The sequence below is a fragment of the Botrytis fragariae genome (assembly GCF_013461495.1).
Source record: "Botrytis fragariae strain BVB16 chromosome Unknown tig00000054, whole genome shotgun sequence".
NCBI lineage: Eukaryota > Fungi > Ascomycota > Leotiomycetes > Helotiales > Sclerotiniaceae > Botrytis > Botrytis fragariae.
In genome coordinates this window covers 531342-547736 of record NW_023500993.1, presented here as the reverse complement: position 1 = coordinate 547736, position 16395 = coordinate 531342, and the positions used below count along the sequence as shown (strand labels likewise).

General features: G+C 43.6%; 6 protein-coding genes across 6 annotated transcripts; 1 reads left to right on the top strand and 5 right to left on the bottom strand.

The window, feature by feature from the left end:
• Window positions 1-865: 865 nt before the first annotated feature.
• Window positions 866-4131, bottom strand: Bfra_004938 (uncharacterized protein; the record flags this gene model as incomplete). The annotated part of the gene is made up of 4 exons (XM_037335328.1): window positions 866-1321; window positions 1553-2020; window positions 2082-2811; window positions 2879-4131. 4 exons carry the CDS (start codon window positions 4129-4131, stop codon window positions 866-868), a joined length of 2907 nt encoding a protein of 968 aa, XP_037192423.1.
• Window positions 4132-5015: 884 nt separating this feature from the next.
• On the bottom strand, window positions 5016-6769 carry Bfra_004937 (putative amp-binding domain protein; the record flags this gene model as incomplete). Its single annotated transcript, XM_037335327.1, has 2 exons — window positions 5016-5921; window positions 5984-6769. The coding sequence occupies 2 exons, from the start codon at window positions 6767-6769 to the stop codon at window positions 5016-5018; spliced, it is 1692 nt and encodes a 563-aa protein (XP_037192422.1).
• Window positions 6770-8128: 1359 nt separating this feature from the next.
• Window positions 8129-9535, bottom strand: Bfra_004936 (putative 60s ribosomal protein l16 protein). The gene is made up of 6 exons (XM_037335326.1): window positions 9499-9535; window positions 9416-9442; window positions 9130-9265; window positions 8964-9017; window positions 8624-8882; window positions 8129-8551 (listed from the first exon to the last, which is right to left on the bottom strand). Exons 2-6 carry the CDS (start codon window positions 9434-9436, stop codon window positions 8413-8415), a joined length of 609 nt encoding a protein of 202 aa, XP_037192421.1. The 5' UTR covers window positions 9437-9442; window positions 9499-9535; the 3' UTR covers window positions 8129-8412.
• A 1228-nt stretch (window positions 9536-10763) lies between these two features.
• On the bottom strand, window positions 10764-12525 carry Bfra_004935 (putative bag domain-containing protein; the record flags this gene model as incomplete). Its single annotated transcript, XM_037335325.1, has 2 exons — window positions 10764-11905; window positions 12504-12525. The coding sequence occupies 2 exons, from the start codon at window positions 12523-12525 to the stop codon at window positions 10764-10766; spliced, it is 1164 nt and encodes a 387-aa protein (XP_037192420.1).
• A 747-nt stretch (window positions 12526-13272) lies between these two features.
• Window positions 13273-14183, top strand: Bfra_004934 (putative glutaredoxin protein). The gene is made up of 3 exons (XM_037335324.1): window positions 13273-13531; window positions 13778-13876; window positions 13968-14183. Exons 1-3 carry the CDS (start codon window positions 13480-13482, stop codon window positions 14132-14134), a joined length of 318 nt encoding a protein of 105 aa, XP_037192419.1. The 5' UTR covers window positions 13273-13479; the 3' UTR covers window positions 14135-14183.
• A 225-nt stretch (window positions 14184-14408) lies between these two features.
• Window positions 14409-15527, bottom strand: Bfra_004933 (putative chalcone-flavanone isomerase protein; the record flags this gene model as incomplete). The annotated part of the gene is made up of 1 exon (XM_037335323.1): window positions 14409-15527. One exon carries the CDS (start codon window positions 15525-15527, stop codon window positions 14409-14411), a length of 1119 nt encoding a protein of 372 aa, XP_037192418.1.
• Between the last annotated feature and the right edge of the window lie 868 nt (window positions 15528-16395).

Sequence of the window (16395 nt, the reverse complement as noted above, 5' to 3'; positions counted from 1 at the left end):
CTGGAGCATGGCTCGAGCATGGCATTGAAATACCTACTGGAGTATTTTCATAGACGGAAATGATCATTCTGATACCAAAACTTCAAAGATTGACGAAAATTAACCTTCATGAATGCAATAAAAAGCACGAAGAATATAAGCAAGAAGATACAACACGCGAGCATAGAAGAGGTTTCCCCTCCCTCCCCCACCGCTAGAGCCAACCTAGTGTCAGTTTTTTCCTAATGCCATCTAAAACAGTGGAGATATGATACTACAGCCTCCTCTCTCCTGTCAACTTCTTTCTTCAAAAGGAATCGAACGATAAGCGTAACGGACAATAAACTTTTTTGCTGTCACAGAGCCTGATCACTGATTGGCTCTCTGCCTAGGATTGAATCAGCGATATATGTATTTGGAGAATATCTTTGTACGTAGGTGGGATGATGCATACCTATCCCTTATCTGATTGGTGAAAGTAGATTAGCCAAGCTAGCCAAGCAAGCCATTTTAGCCTCCCGAGATTAAGCTTATTGTTCCCACGTTCCACGATCCCCCTGGCTCAAGTCTCATACCTATCGAGGACCATCTTCACTACGTAAAATTCGAGACGTTACACCGCCTAAAAATAAAAGACCTCATATATGTCCCGTTTCCTCATGTGTGCCAAGTTTAGCCCCAAGAATAAAAAAGTGCGAGCCGACGAACAGATCATTGGAATTTTCTGCTTGGTAACAATGTAACCCCAGCACGTGCTGGGTCCATGACAAGGTTGAGCTTGTAGAAGTCAAAGTGGAACCATGTCTGATCAACAACAAACAGGATCCTCCAAAGCTGTCACCAGCGTTTAACGTCCTTCACGACTTGCTGAATCACATCATTTCAATCATAAAGCCCACAATTGCCAAGTCATTACCGCCAGGGTCATAACACTAGTAATATAAGCGGCAACTCCAAATGCTCCTTGAATGTCTTTTTCCAGTATTGTCCAACAAATAGCAAATGCTATTCCTAAGACCGAGGAGAGTATAAACATAACGCTAATTGCCAAGGACGTATTTAATCCCTCGACAAAATGTAATCCCCAGCCTAGATTTTCGCTTAAACTATTTGCATTGAATGCGATCGGTTCGATCTTCCTGCGGGGAATTCGTTGGAGGTAGAAATTCGAATTGACATCAGAAATTGAAGGACAGTCTTGGAAAAGATGCAACATGTGTTCTGGACCTATAGGAGGAACCATTTTTGGAGGCGGTGGCGGTGCAAAATCATACTCATTGGTTGTTGGTGGAAGATCATTAGGTTTGATATGATCAATATAGTCGTCTGGACAGGCTTCGAACTATGTAAAGTCAGCAACGTCATTCCACACGCTCAATCGAAACCGGGAAGTTCGGTGTTGACCAGCTGGTAAAAAAATCATCGCTGCTCAAGAAGTAGACGGACACTTCGTCCAATACTCTCAAGGCTTATGAAATCTCAACCTCAAAGCCCAGACTCCTTTCCAAATCCCCCGAATTTTGGAGATCCAAGATACTGATAAGGAAATTCAACTGGTATTGGGATTTCATACACCTATAAACTCGATTCTCCTCAATTTCAAAATCGCCCAATCCTTCCACGTCTTTTCTCTATTATAAGCATGTTTAAGAGCTTTGAAGAAAGTTTTATCGGTCAACGGATCTTGATTTTCGTCCTTACACACATGAAGTGGCTTGAGGTGGGTTGCGTATGGTTTTTTCTTCATGCACAAGTGAAGCCAACGGCATTCATCGGCAGGAAGGCAGACCGGATTTTTCGGGAGACCCGCTTTCACAAACGTTGGTAGAGGGGTATTCCGAAGGTTCGAAAGTTTTCTCGAGATGAGATTAATGCCATTTTGGAGCCTCCCACTAACCCAAAGTTTCGTCCCCAATGGTTGATTTGTTATTTGTGCTCGAGTTATGTAGCCTGCTTGCATCAATTCATTTGCAAAATCTACAACTGCACCTTCCCGACCTGGGAGCTCAGTAAAATCGTCGTGGGAAGCATGTCCACATTTCTAGTAGAGTATTAGCATAAAGCTGAATCCATGAGTATACATTCTCATAAGATGTTCTTACACATGTCCAAACCATGCGTCGAGTAGCATTTGGTAAAATTTTATATTTTCCAAGTAATTTCTGCAGCCCAGAATATATTTTGTTCAGTTGAACATAATCATCGAAAAGTGATTTCGTTCGATTAGAATATAATTCTTCAAACATGATCCGAGCTCTGCAATTATGGAGAAGGACCTCCTTCTTTAAGTTCTCTTCTGAATATTCTCTTCTCTTACTGATATCAGATAATGCACGGTTCTCGATCTCTTTAGCTTGATATTTTGAACCACGGAGAAGGGATGAAGGACCTGCCAGACTTCCTCGATATTTGTCGGATCTTTTTACCTCTCCCAAATTGATGGAAAACTTCATACTTTCGAAACATTCTTGTGAGAACAACAGCGGTTCGTGGTGGTGCACTTGACTCCAAGTTTGAAGAGCATGACTCATGCAAACGTTCGCATCAGCAGGAGAATATATAGCCCATATATATTCCCTATAGCCCAGACATAATAAGTGATCTATGCGGTGCCAATCCGGCACTGCTTCAGAGTACTTTTTAATCACACGCAGAGATGGGGGTTGTTTGGCTACTTGCAGCAATAAAATGAATGCAGGTTTTCTGTCCAGGGTTAGAGGGGAGGTACGCTCAACATCAAAGTTGGGAGCATCAACAAAGCTACTGAACGAATCGGGGTGATCGATGCCGAAATAAGCGGGATGTAGAGTAAATGTGACTCGACCGTGTTTTCTAGAAAGTTGAAAAGATTTGTTAGCCTCCCCAATGAATGTAGTTGGTTTAGGAGAAGTGTTCTCACTTATCACCCCACAATAATTGGTATAAAAGAATGCCATAGGAACCCGAAAGATTCTCAATTGAAACAGCGTAAGCACTTTGCACATCGTAGAAGAGAAGAAAAGGATGAAGAGCGTCCGAGATACGAATCGGGAGGGGTGTATCAGTGAGCCGGCATAAGGCATAGTTCATCTGCATGACTAGATTTGACATAGGTAGGCTTTTTGGAATGGGCGCTCCTTCATATTTGGTCCGTGAGGAGCCGATCTTCAGTTTCCTATAATCTGTAACCATGTTACGTGGATTTTCCCTACTCTTAGGGTTGCTTCCAGGTGACGTCCATTTCACATCGTCCGGATATGAGTCGTCCGAATACAAATCATCTGGATACAGTTCTTTTGTTTCGCTAATGTTGGTGGGAGGAGCTTTTTCCTGATTGAATTTGGATTTCTTTGACCCAGAATTAAACCTCCATGAGTGATCTGTGTCAAGTTCTGAAGAAGGTGTGGGAGGTATGAGAGACGTTGAAAGTATTTGTGGTGTTGAATTTGCTGGAGAGATTTCAGGTACTGGAGTTGTTGGAGGTTTTTGAAGTATAGGAAGGGTTTGGAGTGTTAGAGAATCTGAGTGTCTTGAAGGCGTTGGAGTTATTGGAAGTGTTGAAACCAAAGATGTAGCTTCAATCTCAAACATCTCCATTTTCCTACTCCATTTCTCATTTTTTCCATTCGGTTGACTTTCCAGTCCCGAATCCCACGTCAAACTCCAATCCTTCTCAGCAGTCTTATTACCATCCACCACTTTCCTCGGAGCAAGCGCCCCCTTCCTCATGCGCACTCTTCCCGGATCAAGCAAAGCATGATATCTCTCCAACGTCTTCGGCATCTTCAACTCCAGCTCATAATCCCTCTCACACTCCCTCTCCCCCAATCTATCCTCCTCCTCCTCCCAATACGTCTTCGGCATATCCTTTAGCGCATCATCACAAGCCTTGGACATCTCACCCAAGACCTTCAAAACCTCTCTCAATGATTTCGCAACTCCTTTCAACACCACAGAACGGCATTTTAACCTCTCTTTCATAGCTAGGTAAATGATCGCCATTTCGTTAGGATTCGAATTCATCGTCTCATCCAGAGAATCAGAAATCCCAAGCAATAATTCAGCACGGGTTTTCAATCCTTCTCTCATAGCATCATCGTAGATTTTTAACCAGTCGAGATCTAGATCCGACATGAGATCTAGGATCCCTTGACTTGTCAACGGGTTTCCCATTGTGAATTTCGGATGAGAATCTCAGCTTGATTCTTGAAACTCCGTAATATCCACACACCCGAAAATCCAAATAAACAAAAACCCAAAGAATCACACCCAAAAACTCAACAGGAGAAACAGAACACTAAATAAACCACCCCCATCTCGTAAGCCAAATCGCCTTTCTTTCCGACACACTTGGCGCAGCCTTGCTGCGCATACATGCATCAAACTACCCATGTAATCATCATCTCAGCCCTCCCAATCTTGATTTTCCATCCCGCCACGAACTCTTCATCATGATTCTCATATATCATAGAATACGTGAATCATGGATATCTTAATGACCCTCATTATCTTCCCACATTCAAAGGGAGAAGAAAATTGAAAAGAATGAGATAGGGTAGATGTTCAAAAAGGAAGATATGAAAACTCCTAGAGTAATTCAACATGTGATATTTGACCAGATACCAACGCTATATCAGGTGGTCGGAATGAATCTTGGCAAGTAAGCAGGGACCCAGTACTACTAGGTATCTTTGGCCCGTAGTGTAAAAAAGAAAGACAATGTTTACCATAGCAAATACAATAGTTAAAAACTTATATGGATAGCCTGGAGTATCCAAGACTGAATTTAAGCATTGTTATTAGGTATCGGAAGTGCACGTGTGTTATGCACGTGATCGGGATATATCATGCTTTACATTGACTCTCGAGAGCATAGGATTGAGGGTTTCTGTATTTATTTGTTATTTATTTATACATACACATCAGACACATCACATCAAACCAACTACACCAAATTATTTCTATTAATTCCTTAGTATACAACAACGCTATCGACCATTCCAGTTCTTGTCCTATCATCACAACCCATTCCGCCCCCTCCCATCCCCTCCGTCCCCCTATTTCTCCTCCCAATTCCCCCTCGCCCACTCCCTCAAAACATTCTTCTTCACCTTCCCCGTACTCGTCTTCGGCAATTCCTTTACCACAATCACTTCCTTCGGCACCATAAACCTACTAATACTACTTTCCTCCTTTGCCCACCTCACCACATCTTCACCTTTCAGCCCCTCTTTCCCTCCTTCTCCCCCTCCACTCCCCTCCCTAACCGTAACAAAAGCCACCGGACACTCCCCCCACTTCTCATCTCCCACCGCCACCACCCCCGCCTCCAACACCCCCTCATGCTGCACCAACATCGCTTCCAACGCCACACTACTGATATTCTCTCCCCCACTAATAATAATATCCTTCGCGCGATCTAAAATCTGCGCACTCCCGTCCTCATGCCACACTGCCAAATCTCCACTATGCAGTGCACCACCCGCGAAAAGTTTCCTCGTCGCTTCTTCATCATTATAATATCCCTTTGCACATATATTTCCCAAAAAGATGATTTCTCCAATTTCTTTCCCGTCGCGAGCGACATCTATGAGTTTATCATCCGGTTGATCGGGCTTGATAATGCGGAGATTGAGAGAAGTGAGGAATCCATGTCCTTGACGCGCCATGCGGTTGTATTTTTCTTTCAATGGGATGTCTTCCCAAATAGGCATGTGGTAACCTTTGGTAATAGGACCATAAGTTTCCGTCATCCCATAAACATGGACTGGAATGAGATTAAGATTTGTCATTGTTTCGAAAAGATGAGCTGTAGGTGGTGATGCGGCGACGGTGACGCGGACTGGATTTGGGAGTTTGGCTGCTTCTTTCGAGGCGCAGAGGAGCGTGTTTACAGTAGGTGCGGCATTGAAATGGGTGATGGGTCGAGATTTTAATAGATTCCATATCAGAGGATAATCGATCTTGCGAAGACAGAAATGGGTACCCTAACCGCTGTCACAGCCCAAGGAAAAGTCCATCCCACGGCGTGGAACATGGGGAGTGTCCAGAGATAACCACACCTCCCTTTATGAAAATTCAACCCCGATTCCACCACATTTCCCATAGCAGCAAGATATGCTCCCCGATGAGTATAAACCACCCCCTTTGGTTTCGCCGTCGTTCCACTCGTAAATGGAATCGCAATCGTACCATCTTCATCATCAGCCTGCGCATGCAATCCATCCCAACCCCTCCCCCCATTCTCCCCATCATATTTCAAGCCCTCCAAAACCGCATGATCGAATTCCCCTTCATCTCTCTCCGTATCCTCATCCACAATAATTTTCACTCCTTGATTTCTTCCCCTGTATCCCTCCAACAACTCCACAAATTCCCTATCCACAATGATACAATCCACCTCCGCAAACTCAAAGATATAAATGATATCCTCCTCCTTCAATCGATAATTAACTCCCACATGTATCGCCCCCGCAGCCGCGACACCAAAGATACTCTCGAGAAAAGCAGGCGTGTTTGGAGATAATATTCCTATTCGAGAGAATTTGTGGTTTTTGAGATAATATGCTAAGCCGCGAGAACGATCTGCAAATTCCTGATAAGATCGTGTAATTGTTTGTCCGTTCGCAGTGACATGATGAATAGCTGGAGCATCAGGTTCAATCGCTGCTGCGCGGGGAAGAAAAAACGTAGGGGAAAGGGTATGGATGTGATGTTTTGGAGCTGGCAGCGTTGTTGAAGATGTGTTTGATCCAGAAGAAGGTAATAAATGATTAACCAGACTCTGAAGCCTAGAAGTAGGACCTGACATTTTGGAGTCCTAATTTGATGTGAATGATTTCGAACAGTTCCCTAGCCCAGTATCGGTGCCCTGAATAATCTTGTCGACTCGACGTCTCTCGGAAGCTTTTATAATTACTCTCTCTATCTCTGACTCCGTCCTCAACTCGGCACTACGCCTCTTTGGCCTAGTTCCCTCGCCTCGTAATTTCTCTTGACGATCCGATCCGTTGTCTCAAACCCTTCGTTTAAGCTCGTGTTTCTTTCTCTGACTTTATCGGATCTGGTGGGTGTGTATCAATCGGTCAATCGATGTAACTTCAATCTCTGCCTTGAAATTCGTAAATATAACTCTGAATAAACAATCCCAATCGACCAAACCATCAATCAAATCAAATCAAATCAGTTCAAATCAAATGAAATCCCACTCGAACCCAACTAGATCTCCCCACCAAAAGACCCGATCGATGAGTAAACAAAGGAGTTAATAAGTATCCTGATACACATGAAATCTTACATAGCCCAACATCTATCCATCCAGATCCAGGATAACAAAAACATTTATACTTTTATACTTTACCAGCCAGAACTAGAGGCCCTCCTCCCGCCGCAATAATGTGGAGTAACTTACAAGTGCATCCCACAAAATCTAATTACCCCACCATCCCCCTCTCCAATCCAACAATCCAATGCATCCAACCACACAAATCCAACCAATCATCCCCGATAATCCACACTCCCTTCATCCTCGGCAATGCTCAACCCTTTGCAAAGGAATGAATTCCGCCCCGCTCGGCATCGGCTTCGGAGCTCCGGAGCGGGTACTCTGGTTACTTTTCTACTTCATCGACTTCATCGTGCGTCTATCTTGCTTGATTTACGAATAAATTTGATGATGATCTCAATTGAACATCATAATCATGTGCATTGTAATCATATTCCTATCCAGGTAATCCGTGAAGACGGGAACTAATGGGAAGGAGTTACAAATGACCCAAAGGTGCTTCAAGAGAACATGAGAACGTAGAATTGGAAATTGGAAATTGGGAGTTGGGAGTTGGTGATAAGAGGTATATGCAAAGCACTTCAAGGATTCAGTCGTCCACCACAATTATTTTATAGGTTTGGGAATCTAGAAATCTTTGGTTCTACCTATGGGTATATCAGTTGAGCTGTGAAAGGTAGCCAACAAATTACATCATATCATGATGATCTTTATAAGCTCAATTTTCAAAAGATCCATCATACTCTCTCCAACAAAACTGCTCTGTGAATTCACAAAGAATTTAAAGTAACTTGTACCAAACCGATGCTCATTCATAAACTGTAACTAAAATGGATTTCAATATTATTTTTCACAATTCCACTTCCATTTCCACAAGACCAAACGCAATGTATTCATTCTTGATTCATGCCTTGGGCTTTTCATTTCGCTATGAACTGCATGCAAGCCGAAGCAATACACATCAGAGTTCCTTGCTGCATCAGACTCCTTTTGCCATTACAGCATTTCCCAATATTGTGTAAATGGTAAATGAATACCAGGCCTTGAGATCTTCCAATGAATGGTAGAACAAAGCATTGACGTTGTTATTGTTGAAAAGAAGAAACCGTTAAACAACCCAATCCATCCACCCAGCAGCGCAAAATCACATCAAATAAGGTCCAGGATATTTAATAGCCGAGAGCAGCCAACTCAGTCTTGGTCTTATCGTCGATCTTAGCGGACTTCTGGGCTTCTGAAAGCTGCTTGCGTGCGGCCTTCTTGCGCTCGTAGTATGCTGCGCTCTTAACCTTTCTTCTCTCCTCAAGTCTGTAATCATTCGTATTAGTAACCATCTCGGGATAATCCGGACTTCAACCCAATCCCAAAGAATTTACTAACCTAGCGACAACATCTTGGTATTTCCATCCGACCTCGTGGCTCAATCTACCGACAGTGCAGTATTTGCGTCCAGGCTTCAATCTCAACACTCTCAAAGCTTGGGGAACGACAACGCGCTTGACTTTGTCGTATGGTTGTGGAACACCCTCGAAAACCTTAAGTCTCTCCATGGCGGCGGCACCACGGGCGGTCTTGTGAGGAATCATACCACGAACGGTCTTGTAGAAGATTCTGGATGGGGCACGGAAATGGAAAGGACCTATTCGTAAGAAAGTCAGGATATTTTCCTTGTATCGAATGCGAATCGCAGAATCGCAATTGGCGGATTATGATATCTTACCTCCACGGGTTGGGTTGTATCTGGTCATCTTTCGGAGGTAGGCGTGGTACTTGACTATTATCGAAATTGAATCAGTCTTCCATCATTTCATATATTCCACCCAGACGCGACATCAAATCCATCATCTCCAATCCCATCGCAATTTCAAATAAAGGTAAAAACGTACGCTTCGCACGGAAGAACTCTCCAGAGATGTTCAAGGCCTCACATCGTACAACGACGATCTTCTGGCCGTTGAGCAACTGCTTTGCAACAGTGCTTGCAAGTCGACCAAGAAGGTGACCCTTGGCATCGATCGTGATCTATTAGAAGAAGTCCAATATCAGCAATTCGTTCCTATTCGTGTTCGTCCATATCGCTGAGTCCCCCAAAAACCATTTCCCATGATTGTTGTCGCAAGATATTGAATTTGGCTTTGGTTGCCATGGATATATATGGAATTGAGCACTTACGACTGGCTCGAAGGTCGACATCGTGTCCTGGATAAATTGTCAGAATGAAATCGAAAGGCGTACAGGAAATCAAATTGCTCTACCTTCGTTATTTAATGAGGGCGGTGTCGTGGTTTGTCGGTTGGTCGTTGTCTTCAAATTCCTTTACGGTTGATGGATTCTCCAAATTGACACCGGTTTTCGCGCTAAAAATATTAGCCGAGTCCCAGGGCTAACAACCCCAATTTGTTGAAAAATTGAAAAGAATTATTTATTGAATGAGGCAAAAAGATGATGATGATGAATCAATAATTTTTTCCTCAATGTCAATGTTTATTTAATTTTATGTTGAACTCACTTTGATCATGTACAGTATTGTTGGGAAAATTGAAGTTGACGATGTGTGCGATTGCAGCCTTGTCATTTTTACGTTGATCGAATTTTCACTTCAAGCAAGCCTCGCCAACCTGATGGCAGATAATAAGGCAGCAATTTTGATCGCATGAATAGACAAGTGATGTCAAATATTTCAAATTAAAGTGATAGATATGTTTAAGGCGACTTCTATACGGTCCAGTAAGTGATGATTGCAAGATGGTGCACGAGGCAATCAACCATTTGTGTAATTGGAATGATTCGGACACTTCTTATCAACTAGGCACTTGGAACTTCCACAATACTCGAACATCCAGGAGAGCATGAAGTCGGATATTTAACACGGCTGCGGAGTTGCAAAATTCATCAAGATATTACCTAGGTACGGTACGCAGACTTTCGATGTACCATGCAGTTGTAGAGTAGCATGCAACAAAATGCTCCGAGTAAAAGTGTCAAAGCCCTTTTAGTTATTGTTACAATTGTGATCTCACATGTTGCAAGAGGCAAAATGGGTTATACACGTTAGTCTTGACATACATTCAATTCCTGTAATCTTTAATATAAACACACTGGCCAAATAGCATATACATGCATTTCCAGAATATCAAACCACAAGTCACATCATGCTCATGTTCATGCTCCTCGATACACACCGAATGATCAACCCTCTCGCATCTTTCCCATGTGTCAATGACGCTCACCCCTGCACATCAATTCAAGCCCCTCCTTTCCCATCATCAACTTATTAACACCTATTCCATCTATGCAGTACGCCATGCCAAATTGCAAAAATTGCGAGATACAATTCCTCCCTAGAAGTGGAGAAGCCCAACCATACCCAGTATATGCATAGCATCCCAATAGAACAAATTTTGTAAATGCAACAAAAGATAGATGCATTCCTCAATGCAGAAGTAATCTGGAGTCGAAGTTTGGTGATTGATTCACTTCTACCTCCCAAACAAAACTGACGTAGCCGAAATTAAACCCCTTATTCTGCACCTGGAACCATTGAATCAAGTTCATTAAGAACATCTTGAACCTTTCTCACAAGAGCTTTCCTAGTTTCCCTCGCCGTTTGATCACCTTCCGTCTCAACCGCATCCAACTTCAATAGTACTTGTCCCATAATAGTCTCGCTCAACTTCTTATGTTCGAAATCCTTCTTCTTCTGATCTTCCGGTGGACTCGCAATGAATGCTTCTGCTAACGGTAAGATATCGTTGTGGAAGGTATCTGAAATAGCATTTAATTTATCGATTGGTGTTTTGGGTGTTGGGGGAGGGATTGGGGAAGCTGTTCTGGAAGTCGCAGATGATTCCATTTGTGGTGTTTGGAGATTGTTATTGCTCTTCTTCTTTCCCTTCTTATTCTTCGATTTGCGAATTCGTTTCCTGAGCTTGGCGGCAGTCCCTTCTACTTCTTCGCTTTCATCTCCTGAATCTTCACTTCCGGTTGCTGCGTCCCCGACAATGCAAAGAACTTCCGACTCATTTCTTATTCCATAACTTCGAACAAGTGCATGATCATCCTTTAATTGCTGTCCCTTGTAAACCAACTTCAACTTCCTCCAATTCGAAACTTCCATCAAGGCGGCAGCTCTTTTCCTTACATCACTGACTTCTAACTTTCCATCCCCAATACTGTAAGCTGGGAATTTTACTGGATATGTAATCCCCTTGTTCTTCACCAATAGCACATCATCTTCCTCTTGTGCAGAATGAGGTGGTCTCAAATGTGGATCGTAGATTCTTCTTGGTTGCTCCAAATCCTCACCAGTGATATATTCATAATCCTCATCTTGGACTTGCGGTGGATTACCTCGGCTCGAGAAAGGACTCAAACGACTGGCACCACCACTGAACCAACTATTTCCCCAACGACTCATACTCACAGCAGCCGCAAGTATAACAAAGGCGCTACCCGCTAATGCTGTAGGGGGAACCTGATCAATATGTGTATATTTTGCAGCTTGTTCGATGTAAGCTTGAGCGGGTTCAGGTATTTGCGAATAGGCAGATTGAAGATGTTGAACGGTCGTGTCAAGATAGGTTTGAAGAGAATCAGGAAGACGTTGAATGGCAGAAGACAGGGTGCCACCTTGCGAGTCCAAAACGCGGGAAGCCACCTTGGCTGATTTTTGTATTTAGTCCTGTGGAGGGGACTTTTTCCTTGAGAAAACTTGTGAATGTGATATGACAAGGCTTTCGATATATGTGGGATGTAGGGTTTAAGGTGGGGTGATTGACTCGTATGTTAAGGCTTGCGATGACGGGGTCTCGAAGCTGATGGAAAGATGGAACAATTTGGATTGTAATGGATTTAATGTTGTCTTTTGTCTTTTAATGCGCAGAAGATGTGATTGATGAAGATTGATTCTGATTAAGAATTTGATGGCGGTGAGGATGATCAAGCGAGTAGAATGAGAGTCAGAGTGAGAATGAGATATTATCGTGTACAATGCTAGATTTCGATAGAGGTCAGAGTGAATGTCAAAAAGTATTCTGAGGCCGAATGTATGATGGGGTCTAGAAAGGGTTCAGATGATATCAATCCTGTACTAGAGCGAGATGATATCTGTCCATTCGTCGATTGCCGGCCGCTTTTTGAGTTTTTCCTTTACAGTACCGTACTGTACCGTACCGTACCGACTGTCCGTAGAGTACTGACTGTACATGTATCCTCTCTTCCACCGAGAATGATCGAGTATCTCACAATAAATAAGACATACTAATAAGTAAGACAGAGGACATAGGATACAATGCAAAGGACTCGTCGATTTCTTACTCTACTCACTCACTCACTCACTCACCTGATAGTGCTCAATAACCTCAACATCGGTTCCTCGAATCGTCCATCCGTATCAAACAGATCACAGGGCTGTATGCCAACACACGTTTCTCTTAGCAGATCAATTACAAGCAAGTACTACCGAGGGATGGATGCTTTGCCTCACTCTTGCATGATTCCATTCTACCTTGATGATATTCACAGTGCAATGTTCACCTTATCATCCTCGAGCCACTCAAAGCTTCACATTCAATCGATGGAGAGAAATCCCATAATAACAACATCCATGGATACTCGAGACAGTCTCCATACAATGATAAATTTGTCAGCACAAGCATTCAAATCACTCAATTACTCTCTCTGTACGTACGAGGGTAATAATAACAACAGTCCAAAAGTCCAAAAGTCCAAAAGTCCACAAGTCCACAGCTCCTTTCGAAATCCGAAATCCATCCCAAAGCTCCCAGCTGATCTACAGAGTACCATGCCTTCCATTTCCATGCCTGTCCAGTGACGCAATATCCCAATAAAATCGGCAATCACAGCTGGCTAAGTGCACCGCAACAGGTCCTTCGTACGTGATTACACAACCCTCCATGCCCTCTCAATTTCTAGAACCTCTCCGCCCCTCACCCAATTGCTAATCAAACCACCTCGTAAACCACACTCAAATCAACCCCTCCTTCCCAAGCCAAAAAAAATTCAACCACCATCATCCGTCCATCTCTCCTTGAATAAATCACACCTACTAGTACTCATTCCGGAACTCCCCATCCCCATCCACATTCTACATTTACATATAAACCACCCCACCCACCTCACCTACAAGACCTAGGTATAAACCGGTCTCCTACCATTCGCCCATCATTAATATCTTCCGTCGTTTCTTCACCACCACTCCGATCACCGCCGCCAGAATGTCTGCTGCTCAAACAAAAGCCGAGGGCATTATTGATGGAAATGCTGTTGGTATGTTTTGATTTTTTCCCTCCATCTCTTGATTGCTTCATTGCATCCTCTTATGGTGGTGCGGTAGAGATACTTAGCTATGCTGCTATGTATTCTCCGGATACGAAACTCATCTCTTCCTCGAGTAATCTCTGAGATTGCTCGAAGAGAGTAGTATGGGATGCTACGATGAGAAATCGAGAGAAGACAAGAGGGGATACATGAGAATATCACATTCAAATCAAATAACTAACCAATCCACCCCAGCCGTCTTCAGCAAATCCTACTGTCCATACTGCAACGCCACCAAGAAGCTCTTGACCGAATTGAAAGCAGACTTCTACTCGATCGAGCTTGATCAAGTTGGTATGTTTACCCTTTTCTTTCACTTCCTCCCCCCTCCTTCTTCGTAACTTCTTCCTCCCCTCAAATATCATCAACTAACTCTCCCCCTCAGACGACGGATCAGCAATCCAATCCTACCTTGCCGAAAAGACAGGTCAAAGCTCCGTCCCTAACATCTTCATCGGTAAGAAGCACATCGGTGGAAACTCTGATTTGCAGGCGAAGAACAAGAAGGATTTGGAGAGTCAGTTGAAGGAGTTGAATGCTATCCAGGCTTAGAGGTTTCTTGAGGGGATTGTGCTGATGGATCAGAGGGAAAAGAAAGTGGATGAATTGCATGCTTATATGAAGTGCATAGAGTAGCTCATATGCTGGGATTGGAGCAATGAATCGATGAATATGATACATAAAGATTGATTTATTTACTCGTGTTTTGTAATGTGTCATGCCATGCTATACCATACCATGCCAGACCTTCCGTTTCATATCATATCATCGTAACAATACTCATACAGACAAACATATATACATGCACTGAAATACAACCCCGAATTTACACCCTCACCATTCCCTCCACACTCCCAACCGGACGTTCCACAAATCTCATGACCCCCTCCACCACACTCCTCCTCGCCTCCTCACTACTCACATTCGCACCCGCCAGATATCCCAACCAAATGCCCCTACTAATCCTCTCATCCCTCACCTCTCCCAACCTCTGACTCCCACTCACCCCATCCTCATACCACACTCCCAACTTCCCACTCTCATCCCGACTCAACAAAAGTTCCCGTCCCTTCGGTACACTCCCCCTATTAAACAACGCCTTGAACTCTCCCATCGCCTTCCCAAACGCTTCATCCCCAAATTCCTCTCTATTTTTCTGAGCCCGCGCAGTAAGACTACGTACCCACGCGTCGCGCAGATGATGGAAATCTGTATTCCGCGTTGGGACAATGCGGACGATAGATTTTATTTCTGGATTTTTGAGAATCGCAGACCAGATTTCTTCGCTGCGGGAGGGATCGAGAAGCATAGCTTTCAAGGCATCTTTTTCGTTGGCGACGAGGGTGGAAGCCCCGTTTGGAGCGGCGAGTTGGAGCAGAGAGGTTTGGAGAGTGGGGATTGAGGAGGGGGAGATGTACAGACCGAGGACGTAGACTTGGATGTGGAGGAAGGAGACGGTGCGGATGCCGAGACCGAGGAGTTGGTAGGATTCTGGGGGGGAAGTGGAGGGGGCGTCGGAGAAGTGGAGGGTTTTGGGGAAGGTTGGGATGGTGCTGGTGCCGGTGGGGACGAGTTCTTCTTCTTCTTTTTGCTTTTCGATTGCGGATGGAGAAGATGCGGGGGGGAGAATGGTAACGGGCGTGGATGAGGAGAGTGAGTTGCTAGATCGAGATGTATCGAGTTTTGAAGGCGAAGGTATCTCGATTGAGGTTGCGGTTACCCAGATGCAGACCATGCCGACGAGGAACCCGGAGGCGGAATAGAGAGTACGGCGTTTGTAGTAGGCGCGACGGGTGGCTTCGAGTCGGTGGAGGGAGATCGGATCGAGTTGAGGGGTTGAGGGGGCTTTGCTGGTTATTGTGCGGGTGGGTGTGCGGAGGGGAGAGAAGCATTGTCGTTTGGGGAGAGTGCGCAGTGTGCGGGATGTGAGGGGGAGGAAGGACATTTTGGTGGGTTGTAGTGCTGATGGGTTGGGGGATGGAGGTGCGTCGTGTGTTCTGTGTTGTGTTATGTTATGTTGGGTTAGGTTAGGTTTTGTGTATATACCTGAGAAAAGGAATTGAGGTGGGTGGGTGAGGAGTGAGTAGTTTAGATATGACCTGATTTGATGATGGATAGATGGATAGATGGATGGAGCTTGCACGCACCCTCCCTCGCTCGCGTATTGAGAAGCTTTTTAGTGGAATCTGGGGAAAAGCTAAAAGCTAAAATTGATTTTTTTCGGAAAAGAAGGTGATCTGGATGATTTAATTGGTTTTTGCAGTACGTATAAGGATTTGTATTATTGTTTGCTTCTAGATTATAGAGTATATTTATGATTCTTTTTATCTATAACATACTAGGTAGGTACTTGAATAGATATCTAGATATTGATGTGTTGGAATTGATTCTGTCTGTAAGTATGATGTTTTTCATAGGAGTAGTCTGTCTGACCGTGATTTGATTTCATAATGACTTCTTGTATTGGATAATATTAGATAGATAATAGATCAGTTAATGGTTCTTTCTTGACTTTATATATCTATTTACATATATACATATAATTATCTACTCCCTTCCAGTACCTATGTATGTAGATATATTATCTCGGATTTTGATGAGTCTTTAAGTGCTATTAGGTAGATAGATTGGTAGGTAGATAGATATCCTTCCTCCTGACATCATCATCATCATCGTCAACAACAAGTCATTAATTAGACTTCCATATACCTACAGGAAAGGAAATTCTAGACTACCTACCTAGTAAGGTTTACACTACATTACCCGAATAATGTGATATGATGTAAAGTGGTTTTTGACTAGATATGAGGTTG